The sequence below is a fragment of the Metopolophium dirhodum genome, chromosome 4, assembly GCF_019925205.1.
Source record: "Metopolophium dirhodum isolate CAU chromosome 4, ASM1992520v1, whole genome shotgun sequence".
Lineage (NCBI taxonomy): Eukaryota > Metazoa > Arthropoda > Insecta > Hemiptera > Aphididae > Metopolophium > Metopolophium dirhodum.
This window is the reverse complement of record NC_083563.1, coordinates 25,406,159-25,430,389: the sequence shown is the minus strand read 5'-3', so window position 1 is coordinate 25,430,389 and position 24,231 is coordinate 25,406,159. Positions and strand designations below refer to the sequence as shown.

General features: G+C 35.9%; 2 protein-coding genes across 2 annotated transcripts in view; one reads left to right on the top strand and one right to left on the bottom strand.

Annotated features, from left to right (window-relative positions):
- The window catches only part of LOC132943468 (E3 ubiquitin-protein ligase MYCBP2), a 280,697-nt gene that overhangs the window by 159,591 nt on the left and 96,875 nt on the right, over positions 1 to 24,231 (bottom strand).
- Positions 1 to 24,231, top strand: part of LOC132942994 (uncharacterized) — a 125,204-nt gene that overhangs the window by 96,449 nt on the left and 4,524 nt on the right. Inside the window, exons 2-3 of the mRNA XM_061011740.1 lie at positions 9,541 to 9,960; positions 11,753 to 12,045. Of these exons, the coding sequence (XP_060867723.1) occupies positions 9,541 to 9,960; positions 11,753 to 12,045 (713 nt within the window). The remainder of the gene's footprint in view (positions 1 to 9,540; positions 9,961 to 11,752; positions 12,046 to 24,231) is intronic.

Below are 24,231 nucleotides of genomic sequence, written 5' to 3'. Positions count from 1 at the left end.
TTAAGGTTCTCCTATTATACAGCTCGTGTCAGTGCTCTGCAATATTTTACCTGCTGTAAATATTGTAATCTTAAATCCTAATTATATGTAGTTTCCACTTGAATGGTTGTATTACTTTGAAATTCTCTCGTTGGCTATTTAATACCGTCTTATGAAAATTTGTACCAGACTCGTTATACCACGCATAATAATTAGCAGTAAAATATTAATAAATAATCTAAACATTTCCCTTTTCTACACCACCATCATAATAATATACACATAATATATTAATATTAATTTATAAAACCGTTGATGTAAGACGAGAAGGACACACGGGGAATGGATGATACTACGGCGAAACAATTTTTTTTTTTTACTCTTATTCATTTTAATGCTATACAAAAAAACCGAGAAACTCTTACCACGTGTTCATTAATGTAGGAATTCTGTTTAAATATAATTATCGGGCAAATTAATAATCATAACATTCAGTAACAAAAAATATGTTCTTTTCTTATTATACATATACCTAAATAGTAATATAGACTTGTTGACCCGAAACGTTTATATCGTTAAAATATCATGTTCGTACCGTTCATTATAAATTGTAATTATATTTTACTCGTGTTATCATTATGGTACAATTATATTACTAAATATAATAAACGAATAAGCTGTCGGTTTAATTCAATATTTTGTAGCCTAGTTGCTTTTGAGAAGCGTATACTTTTGATACACCGAGCTTTTCAAGGTAACTCTGATAAATTAATGATAAATATTAATAAATTCTAGTTTAACGCATTTTAATAATTTTAATATCTAAAGTTAATTTATAACTACTAATAAGTGGAAAACTTATTAGCAAACTTCCGGGAGGCAGGTATATTAAATAAGTTTGAAAATTGCTATTGCGTTATTTCGCACAGGTATTTGCGAAGTAAACGAGTGTTTCGAATACTATTTTAACGGAACGTGGATTATTAAACGGCCATAAATTGTACCAAAAATGTTATAAATACTGTTGAATTTATTATACGTAAATACTTTTAGACTAAGAGACTGCACGTGCATTTTCGTCTGCGTATTATATGACGTATATTCACTCGGAAAAAGCGCGCGTGACCTCATCAAAGTTCGGACGGCTTATCTGTGGAAATTCGATTCCGATGATAGGCACAGATTTCCCGGGTCTGTGATCGCTGTCTCTACATGTCGACAGTATATTATGTTGGTCAGGTTGATCATACTTAATTAATTATATTTCTCCGAATTCGACCCATGAATTTGTATCGGAAAACGACACTGCGCCATTGCTGTCGTCATTTCAGTTTTTCAAGGTTGGTGGGGGGCAACATTTTTGAACGGATCATAATAAAACTTAAAAAAAACCGTTCGCTAACAATTAAATATTTACATTACATCACATTACAATTGCATTTTCATCTCAATGAAAATAGCCTTATTGCATAATTTTATACTTACTAGTATCATATAGGCACAAATAACCTATTTTTTCGAGAGATGACAATGACTAAATACTTATTACATATGTAGAGGGATACTTAAATAAATGACCTATTAGCTATTAAGTGAAGGCTCAAACTAGCCCATACCCGGCCCGTTAATGGCAAGAGGGGGGCAAATTCCCACCCTGCCACTCCCTCAAATAAATGACGCCACTGCACTGCACCAGCAGCGATCGCCGGCGTTGCATATAACGGATCACTACTATCGCGCTTCGTTATATTATTATATTATAGTCGAGTCGCGATAACTCGAATCTCGAGGGGAATGGAGAAATAAATTCGACTTGTGTGTTGTTCGAGTTACCTATATACATGCCTCGTAAATCACAACTTAAATACACTTCAACGAGGGGCGAGAAAAAATTCGAGTGATCGAGACTAGACTTTACGTAACGCGTGTTCTTGTGGCCATAACTCGACGCGTGTGGACTATATGTGTGCGCATTTCGGTTTTGTCATCATATATTCGTTGTACACGCGCACACAGTCCGACGAACCCGTCGCGGTGGCGGGCCGATTGCCAGCTGCGTCGTCGTCGGCGGTGCGACTACGGAAAAGAAACGGAAACGATTTATTGTTTTGTATTTTTTTTTTTTTATTTATCCGTCTTCTGGCGGTAAGTTTTATTTCCAAACCGTATAAAAATTAATGCCGCGTCGGCCGGCGTGTGTGACACGCGCAGGGCGTACGGCGGCGGACGGACGTGTCGCTCGTTGGATCCCGTTAAGACCGGGATTGTGTTTTAGCGATGGAGGAAGGGTAGCGGTTCTGCTGGTAGCAGAAATCTGGAGAAAGGACCGATGTTCATTATTATTATTATTATTATTATTATTATTATTATTATTATTTTAATAAACACGCCGGATTATTATTATACGGACCAAACGACGACGACGACGACGATGACCGGCGGCGGTGACGGTTGGATTAAATTAATGGCCGTCTCCCGCCGTAAAGTGATTCTCCGGTTCGCACGTAATTAGAACAGGGGGCTTTGTGCACGCGTGTTTTCCTCCCACTTCCACCCCTTCCACTATAACCTTTCCCCCTCCCCCAGAGTTCTTCCTGTTCGCGAAGCCATCGTCTCTCGTTTAGTCACACGTCCCGAACGAATATATCTACATCTTCCGCCCCGACACTATAGTCCAGCACATCGGCCCTACATAAACAAGACGGTCATTCGGCAGTCATTGCAGGCCACCAGTGGTCTTTCGGTAGATTTAAAGTTAAGATTAAATTTGATTTACGGTTTTATTATTCACTTGTCGAGTCATCCTAACGATATAACGTCTTCAATTTTTTTTTTTTTTTTTATCATACCATTGTGTATTCGAACATTATTTTAGAAACATTCCATAAATATATCATATAAAGATCGATTATTGAATATACTATAGCTATAGTGTTATGGTCTGAAACCGTCGAAATCCTATTGTAGGCAACGACATATTATTATGTTCTACCTAGGAATATCGAATTATATAAGTAGGTATAGAACGGCTGAGAAAAAAATTGCGAAATCATTATACGGTGAACAATTTGAAAATCGGTTAAACTCGAGAAGATCGAACCTGCCCTTGATTGAACCGCGACAGTGGTGAAGACCAAAATCGAGTCTACCTGAAATCGTCGACGGCCGATGTGACGAAGAAACGTCCGCCCTGTATATTATCGTGTAAAAACTATATACATATATATAAGAACAGCATACAAAGCACACGTTGTATACATTTATTATACATTTCCAGTGCTACTCCACCCGCACGCAACACACCACACACATACAGACATCGTTAAATTTCCATCACATCGTAAAATGGCGACGACTACGACGACCCGACCCGCGTTATTTATTCTTCGTCGCTTCCGGTGCGCGCTTTCGGGTGAATTTTAATCGCACGCGGGGCCACCCGATTTTAATGAACCGGAATTCAGTGCACTGCCACCACACGTGTATGTAAATAAATATATACTCGGCCTTAACAATAGGAACGGGTGCATTTAAACGTGAGTGTGTGTGGGTGGGAAACGTTTGTCTTCGCGTGGGTATACAAAAATACTGTATATTGCGTACACCTGTTTTTTTTTTTTGTTTTTTTGGCGATTTTCCTATATCGCTTCCATCACCGTTGCTCAATCAACTCGAGTGTTTCGTATATATTACATATATAACCTAACCCAACCTATAGATATGATGGGCACCAATACGCAGAGAATAGCAAATTTATTTACGACCTCTTTTTTTCTCTCAACTCGGCTGTGCCTCCTGTGGTACGCATACATTTTCTCGTCGAGGAAGAAACGCGTGCAACCGCCAACTGGACGTCTAAATCGGGTTACATAGTGAATTCCGTTTGCACCGTTAATAACATAATAATGTTATGCTACACTATATAGTCGAATGCGTATACCATAAAACATTTTCGCTATAGGTGTATAATTGTATATAGTAGTATATAATATGTATATTAAAGAAATGGTATGTATAAGAAAACGTCCTGACTGATGAATTTACAAACGACGTACCTATAGGCTACAGCCAAAACTATAATAACTGTAGAGGCTTTAAATTTTAATGGTACCTTCGTGCCACTGTGTAAGGATAAACTAAAATAAAGGATTTTGTCAAATTTTGAAAATAAAGAAATGGTCACACGGGGATATTGGACAGCTGGCGGGAAACGAAAAATTTTTTTGTTCATCTAGGGTTGCCGTCGTGGTTATGGACAAGAAAATAGTTATGATGGTTAGACCAGCATTTTAAATTTGGTCAAAACCACCGAAATTACTGTGTTAAAAATAGGTTAGGGTGTAATCTTACAACATTTAATGAAGCTTAATACGGGGGTAAATCCACGGGCATTTAATTTGACACGGACATCTCTATGCAGGCTTAGCTAGTATATTATAATATATATGAAAATATCATATTGTAATTCTGTTTGACACCACATTGTATGACTTACGTTTTAAATACGTTTAAGACGTTATTACACGCCGTCACATCAAATGATTATTAGGTTTAATGCTAATAAAAATTAAATTACAAGTGATTTTCGGTTTAGGTATGTTATTAAATACAAAGTATATATACCTATATGTGTGTGTGTGTGTGTGTGTGTGTGTGTAAAGTACTTATATATAACTACATATTATTAATGTTTGGGAATGTTTTTAATAAATGCTATAAAAACTATAATTGGCATTTTGAAAAAGTATTTAAAAAAATGATTATCTCCTAGTAAGCTCTAATATATTATCGTTATTTTTATTATATCATGCCGTGAATAAAATATCTAAATCAAATTGGAAAATAGTAATTTATTTTATAAAACAAACAAATTCAGATAAAAAAATTTTAATGTTTCTTGTCTTTCTTACTGACAGTAATATTAAAAAATATTATACATGCAAAAAAATTTTTCATTCATTATAATTTTTACTTTTATCCTTATAACTGTGAAAATTGAGTTTCGGAAAATTATAATAGTTAACAACTGCGATGAAATAAAAATTATCATGGCAAACAATAATTGAACCGTCGAATATAATATACTATGATGAGATGTGGTGTATTTCTCGCCTTCATGCACTATCTGCAGTACAAAGACCGCAGTCCAGTGAAAACTTCAAAGCCCTGAATGGAACTTGTACCTATTGGGGTGGTAATTTTGATCAAAAAGAACGGTCAAACTCTTTGTCCTTTTGTTTTACGACTTATCTCTGTTCTTTGGACTCGCCCTTCCCGCCAATGAGTCATTATGTTCTATGACCCGTGAAATAACCTTGTCCGCCCAAATAGCCTGGTTTTTTTTTCCTAAGACTGGATTTTTAATAGCTTCTTACTATACAAGGTGCTTTTAACTCCAAGTGCCTTAACGGTAGGGTGACACAGTATACGGCTCGGCAAATGGCAAATTTATACCGTCAAAATATAATTCCCTCTTATATTATACGGTTTAATGCAAAACAAAAATTGCAGGCTTAGAGGCATCAGTGAGGATTACAGTTTTTTTTCGTTTTTATTAATGGTTGCAACTTAAACAGAACGTTATACAATTTCAAAATACATATACGTCTATAAACCGCATGATGTTGCGTATAGCTGGTATAAATACGGCATTCTTCTAGATTAAAGTATTACTTTATAAAAATTGATAACTTTATTACTAACCTATCAGATCAGTGTTTGGTGATTTACCAAAAATAACCTCTCCTTTGTGGCACGTAAATTTCGTTTGAGAGGTAAAAAAAAAAATTACCGACATAACTCTGGGGGCGGTATCGTAAAAAAAAAAATAGCATTCGGATCACGTACATGAAGAAAATTGTATCCTGTAAAAAAAAAAAAACTGCTGTCTGGAAGTCGAAAAGAAAATAAGGAAAGGCACATCGTTTCTTACAATTCCACTGGGCCTCTTTGAACCATTACGATTTTCTACCTCCCTCGCCCGCCGTTCGCCGTGCTCAATCAACCGATATACAATTAAACCGGATTTATATTAGTCCTGGTTTTGATGGTAAGGCAATTTTTTGTCAGCCGACACACACGCTCACACACACACACACACACGCACATTATATATTATAGATATAAAGTACCATGGTACATAAATGGGACGACGAAAATAAAAAAATAGAAAGAAAAGAAAAAATGTACAAACATATATATATATATATTTTACATGATTGTGAGCATAAAAGTTAGTGTTTCAACGATGTATTCGAGCGCCGGGGAACTATTTTATTAGACTACCGTGTCTCGTTTAAAGTCCAGTTTAATTTCGCCTAGGGATTCATATGCAAATAACGATTGCTATATATAATATATATAAATATATATATATATGCAGTTGTCTCTCAAAGATATTTTCATTCTCTCGTTTCACCCACAATTATCGTGAACTTTATTCCGCGCATTATTAAAATCGCACTCGGAAATAAACGACAACGGTGGAAATTGAGAAATTTTAAGTGCGCTTACAGAAAAAACACTCGTCGCAGCTATAAATATATTTATTCATATTATACATTCACTCAATCGATATGAAATTACTCCGGAGAGGTCTTCGTGGGTCTTTAAGCCGAAACGTCGTAAGACTAAGATATAAATAACGTTGTATAGTTAACGAACAAATTTTATACGCTTTTTATGTATATTATATCGAATTTCAAAAAAATACAAACCAATAATGACGCGTTATACGATTTTTTTTTGTTTAAAAAATATACGAATCCTTAACAACTTAACAAAAATGTTTTTGTCATCGAAAATGGGTGTATTATGTTGTATAATATTTCAAACTACGTTTTAATATACTACACAAAATAAAAATTGTTTGAAAATAAAAAATGTTTTCGATTTATATAGCTATATATGTTCAATGACTCTCGAGTTCCAATTTATTATAGAACGCATTCAAAGCGTTTCTCGTGATGATGTGCATTGACATCGTATTTCTTGTCATTTCAATGTTTTACGTATATATATACCAATCTTCGACAGCATTCGATCGTCTTGATGAATGCATTCTGATCGATCAGATCTACGCCGATATGCGTTTAGCGTGTACCGAACATTTTACATCGACGCGTTCCAGCTTTAAATTTTCTGACTTTACTATTTCTCGGAACTATTTATTTACACAACGTATATAGAGTTCCTCGCATGACTTGGTTCGGATTTGACAACGACGACGATCTCAAAATTTGAAAATAACATTATGTAACATGAAAATTGTGTCGACTCGTCCCTGCATGGCGTATCTATCATATAACCGCAATCATAATATAATAATATTATATAGTAAATAATATGATACAGTGGATATATGCTCAAGTCACTATGCAATGTAATGTATGTACCAATACTCACTGGTGTCTATGGTACTGTAGTCGACAGACTGAAACTTAAATAACATTAATATGATGGTTTTATATAAAGTCATAATACACGTTGGAGTGTTTATAATAATATGTACGTAGGTACGTGTACACACTTTAACCGGCTCCGTTACAATAGACTTTGAATTCGTCCACATAAATTAAATCAGACTTACGGTCGCGATAGGATCGAGCAAAACAGCGAGCCGAACGGAGACAAAAGAATGCTCGCACACTGCCAATTTTAATAGGAAAATAATGTGCGCAACAGTGCACGTCATTTTTCACGTAATCTACCACGTTTGTCAAGCATCGCGTAATCCCTCGGGATTACACAGCTCTCCGTGTTCGTGTGCCAAAACCGGAGTATCGCAATTCATGGAGCATTTCGGCATTAGGACCACAGCAGTAATCGTAGACACCATTTTTATCAGAATGTATATACAATTTTTTTTCGTAAAATATAAACTATGCGATTTTAATAACATGACGCATGTGTATTATGTAATATGTGAAGGGTTTCTTCAGCAGATAAATCATTAGGTATACTCGTGTACCTACCAATCATACATGATATGAAATTATTGAAAACATATCTGTAAATTATTATAATATGACTTATATTATCATAATGTGTAGCACCTTTAAGTAGATTATACAATATAATCTATGTTAAAACTATAGTCGTATGAAAAAATGTATATTGTTAGAAATCGCGATAGTTGCGTTCTTGTATCAGAGTAATTATCTGCAGGTACGTTTAAAATGTATATGGATATAAATATTAAAATTGTAGCATCGCGCTACTCGTACGATTTTAAATCAACGGTTTTATAATATTATATTTTAGTACAATACATATAAGTAGGAAGGAAAAACTTTCTATTAGAAATTATAATTATACGCTAGTACCTTTATGCGTTCAAACTTGGATATGATTTATGAGCTTTTGACATTTGTTATTTTTGTCCTTGGGATTAGGTGCAATGGTAATTGGTATTTCAATTAATTACGAAGCCCGCGAGGACAACTGTATATATTTTTGTTGATGATAAATTTCGAAAATACAGTGAGTTGACAAATTAGAAAGCCTGAAACCCTGAAAATGTTGAATAGTCGGGTTTAGTTGACCTAAACGCAAGAATATGGTTGTCCATCACTTACCTGGAAGTGTAAAATGGTTCTCTCGGGTTAAATAGTACGGTACCCGTAGTCAACCGTAATCAGTCATGTCCACTATAGTAATTTGCGTTTTATTGATTATTTTAGTACAACACCGCGAAACCACGTGCTCGAAATGTTTCGTTTGGAAGGTATTGAATTATTTATACCAACAAACTGTACAATCAAAGGTCGGACCAAATTTAAAAATAAAATATGTTAATTAATATAATTTATAAGGTACCAACTAAAAACATTCTTTAAAATGTATAGAACAGCTGGTTTTAATCAATTTTAAAACATTACAGTTGATCCGTTTTAGTTCGTTGACGAGTAAGATTACATTTTATATAAAAAGAAATATGTTAAAATATATCTGTACCTACTGAAATATTGATAAAAATAAAATACGTTTTTTCAATAACACACTGTATATAGTATATAATATATATATTCGTGTCACGTTATCCGTACACAGATTTTTTTTCGCAATTTTGTCAAGGACCTGCATTCATTTTAAATTATTAGTTTTTGCTTATCGAATGCAATAACTTAGTACCGTGTTCAAATATAACGTAGGTACGTCAGAAAATCAGTTTATATACAATAGATAATATTATATATTTTACATATATAGATATTTTTTTATGCGAATTAAGTACACAATTGTGTTTTGTGAACCTAATAGATACACCAATATATTATCGTACTCCACGACCAAAACATTTTGGACCTATTACTATAAATTAGTATATTGATAAAAAGTCTATATATATTGCTGTATTTCATTAATGTACTAATTTTATGTATCGGTCGTCTAGTAAGACGTTTGTCAAATACGCAACTATAACGAATACCCGCTTGGGTTCAGTACTCGAAACTTGTTCAAAAAAAAAAGTGTATTTTTAAAACTCTTTGTCTATATAGTTTGACAATACTTGAATGTCGTGTTGTTATTAACAGTCGTTTGTTTTGTTCTGTCTTATAGGACATGATCTGGGAACCGGACAAGAACATGAACAAATCGTTGGTGGTGCTGGAGTTGAACGGCGACGGCCTGTGCAATCTGACCGTAAACCACAAGGTGCTCGTGTCGTTCGCCGGTCTTCGGTTGTTCAACGTGAGCGGGTTCGACCGGGCGACGATCCGGTCGCAAGGGGTGCTGGCCAAGAACGCCCGCACAAACTTCACGGTGAACATCAGCCATGTCCGTCAGCTGTATCTGGACACGAATGCGTTTCATCCGCACGACGGCACGGTGGACGTGCTGGTGGAGGACTGCGACGTGGTCCGTCTGGGCAGCGAGGTGGTGTCCAAGCTCCGGTCGTTCGTGTTCCGCCGGATCCGCGTCCTGGACTTGTCCCAGAATACGTTCAAGAACGCCGGCACGGGTTCGTCGATCGAAAAGGTGATTATTGTCGAACACGAGTATATTATTATCGTTATATCCCTACGTATAAACCGATATAAGTCCACGATAACACCACCTCCGTTTTCGAGTTCTCCGGTAAATCGACATGCTTAGCAGGTGTCTGCAAGTATTTAACAAATGATTACATTATCGATTAACCACTCCGCGATATGGTCCCACGATGTCCAATGACCCAGTTATAGTCTCGTCATCCAGTTCGCAGCTCGACCTCGTGACTATACGCTTCCTGTCATTTTGCGAATTTCCCACATATTTTCATCTCGTATATTGCGCGTTGTAACTATTCGTATACACTTATTATTGTGCATCATCGACCGTACAATGATTACAGCTAAATCTGCTGTTCCGCTATTATACCCATCACATCCGTTTCAATTGAGATTCGTAAAAGTCATATAAAAGATTATCTGTTTTCGTCCGAGGTACAACTGTATAGATATCGATGAATGTCTTCGTCGTTACTCTCGTCTGTTTTCTGAAAACGGCCATCATCGGGAGCCGGCGGTAGATCATAAGTTGAAATTCAACGACCGAAAACTAATTTCAAAGAATTAATGTCAAACAACGACTATATATAATATTAATATATTATATATTATATTAGCCCTGAAGATTTTACGACATTACGGGCGACGGTCTCGCGGATATATTATGGCTTATCATGTTTATATAAGAGGTTTAAAAGTTTGAAATGAATTATATATAACATAGAGATCATAAATTTTGTAGGTTTTTTACGGACCTAAAAGTTTTGAAAAATATATAATATAACGTTGCTAACAGCGCGAGAATAATGCGTTTTTAAACTAAAATATATATAGGTACCCACGTCGTATAATAATGCTCGGCAATAATTTTCGGAACTCAAGTTCGTGGCGACACACGAGTGTTTTTAACAGATACCTGCACGACAAAATTTCTGCGACTATTTCGGGTGCCTGCAGATTAACGGCTGAGAAAAATCGTCGGCGCGACTTTTCCGTCCATCACACTCGCGATATAGGCTCCCGATAACAATTACATCAGCACCGAACTTGACCGCAACTTTATATACGCCATATTTGATTTATGAGTTATAACCGTTTGATTAATATATATATCGAATTATACGAATTGAAGTTCAATAATATTCTATAAAACGGAAAGATAAATATCTCCATTGCGCCGCACTGTATATATACAGGGTGTAACAGAAAGAACTGACTTTTAGAATAACTTTTGTTCTAATCATTATTTTTAATTTTTTTTTTATACATATCATTTATAGCCACTTGCCCTACACGTGCTATAAAAAAAATTATTTTTATTTATTAATACTGAAAATAAAAAATTTTAAATTTGACTTAAATTTTTTTGAATAAATTCAAAATAGCCAATTTGTGAATCTGATTATAATAACGATTTTGATGGTAAAAACATTTATCTAAGTCGAGTAGTTTATTTTTAGAATTTTTTTTTGATTCAATTAATTTGGAACGCAATAACTTTTTTAAAAATATTATTTTTGGAAATTTGTTAACAGCATTCTTATATAGTTTTCCACTGTCTTTTATCATGGTGTATTTGATATTTTGACCAACAATTTAATAATTAAATTCAACCCAAATAATTATTAATTACATTTTGTATAATAATGATATATAATTTTAATATGTGATATTGCATTTTAAAAAAAATTTATAGGTACCTATGTACGCCTACAATTACAAGCCCGATAAAAACCTAATTTTTCAAATCTGTTCTCATATTGTTCATAATTTTATAACAGATGATATTGGAAAACCTGAACGCTGAAAAATTGCCCTCGTACGCGTTCTACACGCCCATCGATATTCTGTCGATCACCAACTGTACGTTCGGCACGATCGAGCGGAAAGCGTTTCCGATCAATGAAATCGGCAACGCGACGCTTACCAACGTTACCGTGGATCGGGTGGAGGGCGAAGCGTTCCAAAATTCGACACTGATCTCCAATCTGCGAATGACCAGATGCATCATCCGGGAAATGCAGAGCCACGCTATCATGTCCGTCGTGCAGAGCATAGTCATCGAACAGTCCAAGTGAGTAAAGTGATAATAACCATACATTATAATGTACCTACGCGTTTCTGGGAACGTTTTGATTTTGGATAGTATAACGACACTCGTGCGACTTGAATACCTTCAATACAATTATAATATTATAATGCCCGGACAAAAACGTCTATCTCTATATACGAAAGTTTTGAAGAAAACAAAAATGTTTACTTTCAAATATATTAATAATAATAATTATAAATTTAAATCGTTTTCTCTTTCGAGACGTAAAATATGCGCATCATCGAACACGCCGTAATGATTTTAAGTCACTATTATATATGGTATATCGGGGCATGATATTTAAAATGTAATCATCATACTAACATGTGTTTTAAATTATTTATTAAATTCGTGTTTGATCGGATCGCGCCGCTGTAGCTTTAAAACAACGGATAACTTCATTATAGAAAATGACACGCGAAATCGTAGTTGTATAGTGCGTGTGAGCACACAAGAAAACTGTGTTTGTGTTGTAGTGTATGCTAATTTTTTTAAATTTTTTATTTAACTTAACAAACTAATGTAATACGCGTAGTACGCAAGTCCTCTTAATTAACAAAACTATGTATTTATGTTATGGTGTATATTATTCTAACTGCATTAACTTATACGCACACATGATGATTGCTGAGGTATACCTACAACGATATAAAAAAAAAAACTAGAAAAATATAAAAACTATTGTATACCAAAAATTATGAATAAAACATTTTCAGGCATGTACTAAATAATATATTTTCGTTGAATCCAATTTAGAATAGAGATAAAATGACAAGATTTAATTGCAACGAAACAATGTGGATAAAAAAAGATTGCATTTTAAATACCTTAAATGCCGGGTTCTAATAAAACACATCTGTAGCTAATTAAGCATATAATTGAATAATTGTAAGTAACCGTAATGGAACAAAAAAAAAATTGCAAATGTATATAGCAACCTAGAATTCCCTAATTATGCCATGTCTTCTAACGACCCTATTCCGATATGAATTTGGTCATCGTCACCGTCATCACGCGTTCCTACGGTGTGCAGCGTATATGCAATACGAATTGTGCACAAAACCCAAACACGTGATGCGTATATATATGCTCGTCGTAGAAATTATATAAATACTTCGTTTAAATTGTAGCCATTTTCTTAGACCTAGATACCGCTTTAGTGTTATCGCCACACCGCGACCTACGCGTACGCGTCGTAATTGTTTAAATATTCGCATGTACTTAAACTTCGAAATGTTATAATGTGCCATTATATGGGAGGGCGCCTACACATTATTATTATTATTATAACATTATGCGACGATGATGACATGTGCTCGGCGAGAGGTAACGTTCGTATTATAAAATAATATCGTATATATTATTATATCACGCGTTCAAATCGATTGATATGTACCTATATACACATATTATAGTGAATTCACGTCTGTAATGATTTAGCGACTATATTATTATAATATTATATATATATGTGCCTACCAAACCATAACATCGTATATGATCCAATCAAATTAACCGCGTGTCGATGTATATGCGCATATATTGTGTTATTATATATTACACACTGTTATTAATTATTATTGTTATTACGAACGACATCGACGACGGGGACGTATCGCGGTTTGGCCTTTGCGACGTGCGTTAATAGCCGTTATTCGGCATAATATATCGATCGACGCACGCAGCACCCTTATTACAAAAGCACGCCATAATGACATATTATGATATCATATGAACACGTCGAACCGTAATAATTGACACGGCTCTTGACTCCGGCACCGAAACGCATTATTAAACACGTCATCAAATATAACGCGTAGGCATCAAAAATCACAGGGCGTTTCTGCCTTCCCCCCCCCCCCCAACACCACCGAATTCTATATGGCTGCTGGATCCCAATTTAACGTATCGCCGCGTTATAGTATTGTCTTGTACCTACATAATATAGTAATTTTTTTACATTTTCGATTTACTTTACCAAATATAATATATATTATTATGATATAGTATATAATATTATACAGAGTTATTACTTAAACGGTCTACACCCGCATGCGCACTGTTTTAAAATAAATTATCTCTTTTGAACATTTTCCTTTAGAAGAGGTATACCTAGGTATGCCTAAAATAGTATATTATGATACATGTGTTTCTAATGTTCTGCACATTTCTAAAAATGTTGATAAACAAATAATAATCGAATGTTCAACTGGTAATTTTTTCGTTAGCAAACATTTTAAGTTTCGGTGGGGTGCCTTATCATTTTTTTTATTTATAAACGATTTGCAACAAGTACAGTTACAAAATATGACGATTCTCTACTGTGTATAATTTAGGTGAGAAAAGCCCGCGTCGTAAAAGTCCCTTTTTTTGAAAAATTAGCACACATCATCTCGCCTCGACTTCATCGTTCGCATTGCACTCAATATTTTATTATAATATTGTTTAAATATATATCGGTCCTGTTTAATGGTACTACAGACGAAGCGAACGGTGGGCGTTCATTCCTTAAAACGCACGCGAACCCGCCGGAAGACGTTAGAAAACTGAATTTCTCACAAAATTTTACACTCGGCTTAGCTGTACAGCGGCGTTCCTCCGTGAAAAACTGTATTTCGCCATTATTTCATTCTGTCCGCGACGACGAGATAAAAGTACACATTATTAAGCATTCTTATATATAATTTTTTTGCGTCATCCTTTCTTTATTTCTTTCTTTTTTTTCCCCATTCTTTAATTCAACAACGTCACGGGACAATAAAAACTAAGTAGCAACTTTTTAATTTAAAAACCGAGCTGTAGGGTACAACTACTGTTGTGCGGCGGAATAAATGAGACGAATTCCGCGACTGTTCTCGTCCTCGTCGTCGTCGTCGTCGTTACATGCCGAGTCAACAAATAACACTACATTTTTCAACTCGGTGGCATGTACGCCGCGACGGTGGAACCTTCACCAGAAACGTCAACACCGCACAACCGAATGCCAATTTTCCTTATAATATATTATATATAATGTTGCTCTCCACTCGCACGTGGCTTTTGAAAAAAATATCGAAACTCTTCCTCCAACCGAAAACTTTTCCGGGCAACGAAATTGTTTCGAACTATACATATACCTACCAGCGACGTTATATTTATGTGTCATACACGTGAATTGCTTCCGAGACAGTAAATTATGAAATTTACTACGGCTTTATTATATCTTCGGTTTATCTCGTCGTTACTCGTCCCCGTTCTAGACCCGCCACTGAGCTGTGATAATAATAACGTCTTTAACCACATTGTATAATGTAATCGCGTCCTCGCATGCACGGTGGTTATAATAATATATCCGTTTATTCTATGCACTATACGATTTCGATAAACGAATCGTATCACATAGTACACAAGCGATCGTGTCCAATACGATAAAAAAAAAAATTGAGTACGGACTATGTTTGTCTAAGCAAAACGACTTGGGTATTATAGAATATTTAAAAATTATAGTCGCGCAATTACGTTTGTATACATATACGTGATAATTATTATACCTATTATTATGTTTGAACATAATAGCGCTATAGCGGGAAATTCACGTAGGCAAAACCAATATTTGTACAAATGTGCGATAGCTATCTATTAACTCTTAAAAGCAACTCGGACGTATATTACGTGCGTATAACTGCGTATGTGTGTACTACGAGGGTTTGAATTCTGAGCAGAACCGTGCGAGTTGTGATCACCCTCGGTTCGTGTTGTGCGGCGAGAAATTTCAAATTCTTAACCAAACTAAATATAAAGTGTAGGCAAAACGAGATTTAATAAGAATTGCATGTATTATGGTCGTAACAGCGAAAATCTCATCTGGGGCGGCCACAGATGTTCACGCCGTTGTACATGGAAAACACACACAATGTACACATATATCAAGTATTATACTATGGAATATTGTATGCAGGTACGGCTCTGATCGAAATCATTTCGTCGATTATCTCCAGACAAAAATATTGGACGTGTATTTCCAGTTTCTCGTTATAATATTATACTCGTAATAATATTACTTCGCCGGTCACCAATGGCGGTGACGACGAGCGTCGTTTAATATACTAATATTCTATTACACTAAAATAAATCATTTGGAAATATGAGTCAGTCATAATAAACGGTGATTTCGTAGACGGATTTTTATCCATTGAAGGGCACCGAAATGTGGGCCCAAATTTTAAACTTTAACTATTCTCTTCACTTCTAAAAAAAAGTTTGATTAGATATACTACCATTTAGCATAGTTATTATAAGTACCTATGCGTATTATTGTTATACATATATATTTTAAAAAACATTAACACCGGCACCTCTTTGTGATAAAAATAAAACGCGAAACTATTGTTCACACTCACAATTTTATCTAAATAATAAACGTGATCATAATGCTAGCAAATGTTTTACAAATATATAATTTATCGTGATACAAATGTATATTTTATTTTATTTTTTTAATATGAGTATTCAAAAAAAAATGTTTGGAAAAGGATGGGCCCTTCAATTCCATGTTGGCCTCGTGGTACTAAATAGTGCCCCCCCCCATTTCCCTCTATTTAATGTGCAGGGCATGATGACGTCAGGTGGTGACGGTGATGCGCAGCAACAATAGTGACGTTCGCATTACATAATCAAACAATATGCGCGGCGGCAATCGAGTTATTTTTCGCTTCTTTTTTTTTGCCAACTAAACACGAGTATATTATGTAATCATTTTTGATGTTTCCACTACAAGAGATTGCAATCAAAATAACTAAATACCAGGAACTCGATTCGACTGCAGCACATGGATCGGCACTCTTATACAGCTGTAATTAGATTATTATAACAAACATAAATCATAATAACAGCGTATTATTCGTATCCAAAGCGACGACGATTCCGAGTCAGGCGCGCAAAAAAATTGTATAATAATAATATATAACGTCGTTACGTTATTGTGTCTCATCGCACTCCGAGCCACTCGATCAATGACAAAACGTTATTAACGCTGTTTGGTATTATTATTATATTATATAGGTAGTAAACTTGCGCTGCGCGGAGACGAAATAACAGGCCAAAGCACAGGTAAGATGGAGGTGCCAGGCTACTCCAAATTTAATATAGTATAAATCCCTCATAAAACCGTAAGAAACATTGATTGACGCAAACATGTTGTCGTTAAACGTTATCGAAAAATAAAACATACTTGGGAATATTATATACCGAAGAAAACTATATAGATGTAGGTATTTTTTGTTAAAAAAAATATTTTATAGTATATATACTAATATGCTTGTCCGATGCTTTTTGTTCAGAAATATATTATTCGAATAGTACACTATAAATATATTATGATTATCGTGACCACTAAAACAGATCAAAAATTAAAGAGTCGCCTCACGACGCGCGACGCCTTTGTAATAAATTGTACTAATGTTATGACTTGATGAGACAAACCACTAGCACAATACACTTGTTACGGAAATAAAACATTACGAATGTGTAAAAATACGACATTAAGTTGGTAAAAATATTGTTTAACAATTACAACCATCTAATTAAACGAAATTACAAAAATTTAAATTTTAAAAAATTTTATTTTTTTTTATGATATAATACAGCATTTAGCTATTTCTGGTGTCTATGGAAGTCGAGAAACGACGGGATAATATAGTGATTAAATAATATAATATAAGAGCCTACTTTTTCAAGAGAAGCCGTGATTTGAATTTCCTAGCAGTACGCTTATACGGTTCTCACGAAGAAATATTAGCGAGATCTCGCCGTTTTTACGAACCTTAACATCCTGCCCGAGGGTTATAACTTATAAGTTCCTGCAAAATGCAGTGATTTACATCAACATAATATATAATATTACCATAAGTACCTAATCCAGTCCAACGGGGCAGTGGTCCACTATAAGTTTACTATTCCGACATTATAATATCAACCGCGTGATTTCAATGGTAAACTATAATATATAGAAATGCGCAAACATGACAACCGGTGGGGGGGGGGGGGGTAAGGGTACGAAATTGTTGAGAGAGTTACAACCCAGATCCATCTGCCACCCTCGACCGCATAAAAAAGGTCGTCGACCTACGCCCAAAGTCCCCTAACCGTGGACATTCCGTCGCCGGAGGACGGCAAAAATAATTCCTCTGGCCCGCCGAGTGCACAATTTATATGCAATCGTGTTTCAACGCGTTCCGCCGATCCGTAGCGAATAATATGTTAGTCGGCCGTCGTAAATTTGTGTGTCGCAACGATATTTTCTTATGAAATAAATTCATCTGACATGCAATTATATGCTTATGTTAACAGCACACTGTTATATTTTATTAATGTATTATTTCCGAGGTCGTGTGTTCGTTTCAATTCGCATAAAGAGATTTTAATAATGAAAAAAAAACTAACAATTTTTTTATTTATTGCGACAGTCGTCGATATTATAATATTGCAATATATTGAAAATGCATAAAAAATATAATATAATATACATAATATTATCTTTTTCAAACAAACGCGATGTGCGCCGATTGTTCGAAACGTCGTTAAGTGTGGACCATTATCATATAGGTTTTTGGTTATGTTATTATTATTTCATCGTTGCAGTATAATAATTACAGACAATCGAATACGCGAACAAGATTAGAATTCTACAGAGAAATTTAATAAATGGCTAAAATATTATAATTAAATAACATTGTTATCGAATCACGTGCATTAGTTTGCACAATGTACATTGTACGTACGATTATATGTATTATGTATAATAATCGAGACCTCCAATTAAATGGAAATTAAAATAAATAATCTTCGATCGGCCGTTTAATAACTAAACACGGGATAGCGTTGTGCAAATAAATCTCGTCCGCGTATAACTTGTCCGTCGATCGATATGGTCTCAGTTGTATAATACTAATAATAATAATATGCACAGTATATACACAATCGTATTAGTGGATCGTTATTATAATAATAAAAGATGACATAATGATAAATATAACATAATATTACCATATAACAAATTATTGTGTAGTATTTTTTTTTTTTCATGCATATTCGACGTAATCGAATTTAACCGAATGGGTTTGTTTCGTAAAAAAAGGATTTCGGATTTCGATCAAACCACGGACGATGTACTGCAGCAATACATTAATTTAATAATATTCGTAAAACCTCCGGGGACATAGAAAAAACGGTAATTGAAAAAAAAAAAATACGTACCTATATAATGTATACTCGTGGTTTAAACCGAACATATATCATCATACAGCTCTCTTTCCAATTTACCTGGGATCGAAATCGGGGCAATAAATTTTGGTCGTATTGCTGGGGGGATGGGTGGGGGGGACTTGCGAGCAGTTGTAGTGTTTTATGTCCTCCTGTGTTCACGCAAATGAGTGATGTGCCCCGTTGCTGTGCGGACATGCTCGGTTGTAAGGGCGTAGAGAGGGAGTGAGAGAGACGGAGACAGAGAGAAGCACCACATATCAAAACCATAATTTTTCGGCACGTCGATTCGTGACAGATTAAAAGGGAGAAAAAAGGGCGCCAACAAAAAAATGCCGTTCGCACAAAAAGAAATGACCTCGGCTATTGGTAGTATAGTCGCAGTCGTCGCCATAAAATATATCGTCGTCTGGACGGCCAAAGGGTCTTTTTTCCAGACGACACCATTACGGGCTCTTCGCGCACCATCCCGACACTAAAATATAATATACTGAAGCTCGTTGGTCCGTTAAAGCGGTCATCCCTTGTACATACAATATTCATCATCTATATATACGACGCGATTAAATGCGCGCCAGACCCGGTGAGTGATAGATGACGGTTTTGCGGACCTGGTCATTAAATCACACACACACAATACACGTATTATATACATATATGGGCAAATATTAATTAGGCGCGTTCGGGTCGGATAGAGTATAGCTTATACACATAAAGTTTGTGGGGCGACCTTTCGGACGAAATGGAAACGGATATACAAGCCACCGTAAAAAATACATATATAATGTACATTGTATGCGGCACATTATTTACTTGTCCCTTCTCGCAGTACCTATATAATTAACGAACAATATCATAGCATTGGTATTATAATATATGATAATATAATAAATAATACGACGCCCTGTGCACGCCGTGCCTTATTCGTCTGCGGGTACCTCCGTAATAATATAGTTGCCTACGTGAAAAATATAATCAACGATAATAATTTATTAGACGGGGACACTATTATACTCGTACACATAATAATATAATATTATCCCTCTCCCTCTCACTCGGCTTGTGCGTCGGTTTTCGAGCCACCTTACTCATTAGTGCGACGGTGCGCGAAAAAAGTTTCTCAACGTCCCCACTCTTCGCACCCGGTACGTGCGTCGACATGTATTAAATACATCATATAGGTACTCCACACACCATAGCATTATATTATAGTGGCTATAGTGGCGGTGTATATATAATAAAATAAAAATTATATATTATATTGTGTGCGTAAACGACCAGTAGGCTTTCTGATGGGATGTGACGGATGTGAGTTTTCGGAAAGCAATCTTTGCTAGGCGCCCGTAAAATATATATAGGTATATAATATAATATGTTATACCTATGTGAGTAATATACAGCAGCTGTTACTTTCAGATACACCCCCGCCCGTCCACCACATGTGCGTCGTGGGGGGAGGGGGTAGTCGAAACTCTGGTTAGGTACGTCATAATAATTGAAGAGACACCGTAAAAACGTCAAGATTTTTGATGAGCACTTATGTCCCTAGCGGTTACGCCATATATAGTTCCTTATATATATATATTATAAAGTATATAAAGCGCACCGGTCCTGGAAAAACCACTCGGCGGTGTAAAGTACGGTAAATGGATATGGAGGGAGCTGGAAAGAGAAAATATATACGAGTGGCGCGCCTATAGATATTTATATATTGTATTATATATATATAATTTATATACCTAAATATATCTATATCGAGTGTACGCTGGGATTTCAAAAGTTGTGTTTTTTTGTTTTGTCTGTTTGTTTGTTTTTGAAACGTTATCATATCGCCGACCCTCGCGGGCGTCAGTTATATGCACTATAAAATACATTATTTATAATATATACTGTATATATACATATAGCAGGACACCGTGTTTTCCCGTTTATTCCCATAAGGTTAACAGAAAGAGAAACAGAAGAGCACGGTGGCCCACCATGTATGCAGCATTTGCCGAGCGTCGGCCTCGTAATGTATAATGCACTGCCGTTTGGCGCGAAAACAATACGATATAATATTATTGTTGTTAACGATTTCAAAAATATTCCACTATTATTTGCGATTCTGGAATATTATCGTAAAACGGATTTACGATTTTTACTTTTTTCGGGTTCAATCTGAAATCTGAAGTCACGTCTATCTATAGTGATTGCGTTTTAATTAAAAATTCATCACCGCGAAACATCACTCGTGTACGCGGTTTTCCATGATAAGGGTTAAATAAATCCGTCTGAAATTAAAGCTGCCATCACTTTTCCAATTGGCGCGGCTTGTCTCGTCGCCAGAACTTCTCAAAACCGCTTCTATAAGCCGTATATTGACGTTGCGATTTATTTTCGGTTTTGTCGGTATAATGTCAGCTAGGAACCTCTCCCCCTGTATGAAATAATATTATGGAGACGTGTAATCTATAATCGGTTTTATCGATCATTTTCAAACCTCATAAATTATTATTATTATATTTCCAATCCGGACGATTTCGTGTATACCTACAACATATACTCTGCACATCGGCTGAAACAGCTGATCGTTTCCATTATTCATAATATAATATTAACACATTTAGCCATATCGCGGTCTTAATAGAGTCGCGCGACTCTAGAAAAAAATATAATAATTCCGCTATTCGATGACGCGAGTATCTCAGTATAAATTCGACGATCTAAACGATTGGTGTATATTCTGATATCCGTATAGTGCAGCGGCTGCACTATTTCGAATACGAATTCAGCATTATACGGTAGACAAAGTCCTTATCGGTATACCTCGCGCCTACATCATATTATCTTTCGCCGGATGCTCCAGGTCCTTCGAACCGTGGTCCCCGACTCCATAGTATTTCGCGACGCTACGCACCATTATCGCCGTGATTGTATATAAATTGCGTGGAGTATATTATTGCGGCGGTGCGCACAATCATAGTTTTTGTTTTCGAAACTCTTATTTCCGCTCGAATATCTGCAGGTCGTCATCTCGCTCTGTGCGCCTCCCCCCCCCCCCGCCCCCCTCATACATCTATACCTACACACAACGCGATATTATAATATAATGTTCTATGTGCGCGGCTCTCGTTCCCGAACAAACTTTGAACAACTCTGAAATGTATAACGATAATATTATGATAGGGGTACTTACGGCGACGACGACTATCGGTGGGAACTAACCCCGCGAGTCCGGACCGTCACGCGGTGTACGCGGCACGTGTTTTGCGCGAACCCGTTTTTTTACCCACATTAATAATAATATACAATCAAACCGCGAGCAATCCATTATACGCGACAAGAATCTAAAATGTTTTCTTAACGAGATTTTCGCTTTCGAGTCGCCGAGCTCCTTTCTCCCTCCTCCCCTCCGCCCCGCCGTAAAAGTGCATTAGATAAGACGTGCATTATATAACTGTTATTATTATTGTACACGCACACGAGCGTGGACTGCTGATAAATTGTAAAAAGCGTTGCGTAAGACGTCTCTATCGTGCTATATTATTAATTTTCCTCCCTAAAGTCGGCGATATCGCGCTGGTCGCACATATCGGCCGAAGAGTACCTATACGTATTTACAAACGTCCTCACACGGACCGGTTTGTTGATATTATCTTTATAATTGTATCTTATTATTAGTGTATTATTACGTGTACCGCGATTCAGGGATCAATAGTTATAGCGTTCACGCATGCGTATAAACATATTTCTATCAGCGACTAACCTTAAAAGTTAAAACAGTTTGAGCGATTTTTGTGTTTTTAACACTAGGTATATTGCTTATTTATACTTCTAAATGCTGCAATCATATAGGTAGTGTTTTCAATATTTAATAAAAAAAAATGTCGAGTTACAATAAATAGAATAAAAAACAGTCTCAATAAATTCTGTGTAAATATGTGAGTGACAAAATATTGGAAAATTAGAATACAAAATTATATTTTATAATTTTTAAATTCATAATAACAGTGAAAACTAATAATTTATTTATTTTCAATTTATAACCTCCGAGCCCGGGTCATATATAGTTCGTGTATGCGATATAGGATCGAATTAAAACGACAGCCTGCAAATGGTCGCTACGGTTATGGGAATGAGCTTACACAGTATAACGTCCTATACATATGTATATACACTTCGGGGCTATACCTCTTTAATTGCGGACGGGGACAAAAGGGAGTATATCCCGGAAAAACGCGTTTTCGAAAGTATCGTTTTCGGGGCATTATACATATATGAGTATAAATACGAGCACGCTTTTACCGTTATTTGCGGAAAATCGTAGTCGTGTACCACTCAGCTACGGCTCTCCCAGCTGTACCTATACAAATGGATGTGCACAACCTCGTCGGTTCCATTTCAAACGAAATCCTGTGAATTCACTCTCGCACCGTTGACCGGAACTTCGCGGGGCCGCTCGCTTTCCGCTGTTATTGAATCCACTCACTTTCGCAAACGATTCCATTAATCATTATTCATGGTCTGCACTCGATCGACGAGCTGGCGCGTACGTTTTACAGCCGCGTACACTTTATATAATCCCAGGTCTAGGATCTCGGAGAGCCGCCCGCGGGGGTCTATCAATAATCAGTAGTAGTCGCCCGCCAACCACTACCACACCGACGGTCAACCATCATTACGACTATACATACTTAAGACGCGGCGCCGTACGAACAGCTATATACGTATATGAAATACGTTATATTGTGTCTTAAACGGTTTTCACCCCAAAACGGTTTACCAAAACTCCCGCTTTATGTGTGTGTATATATACAAAGAGAGAGAGAGAGAGAGTACCTACTGCATTGTGTGTTTCTACTATTATTTCAAAACTAGTCAAAAACAATTATTATTATACTGAATATTGGATTGTGTAGTACTTACATTTGTTTTTCAACTATAATT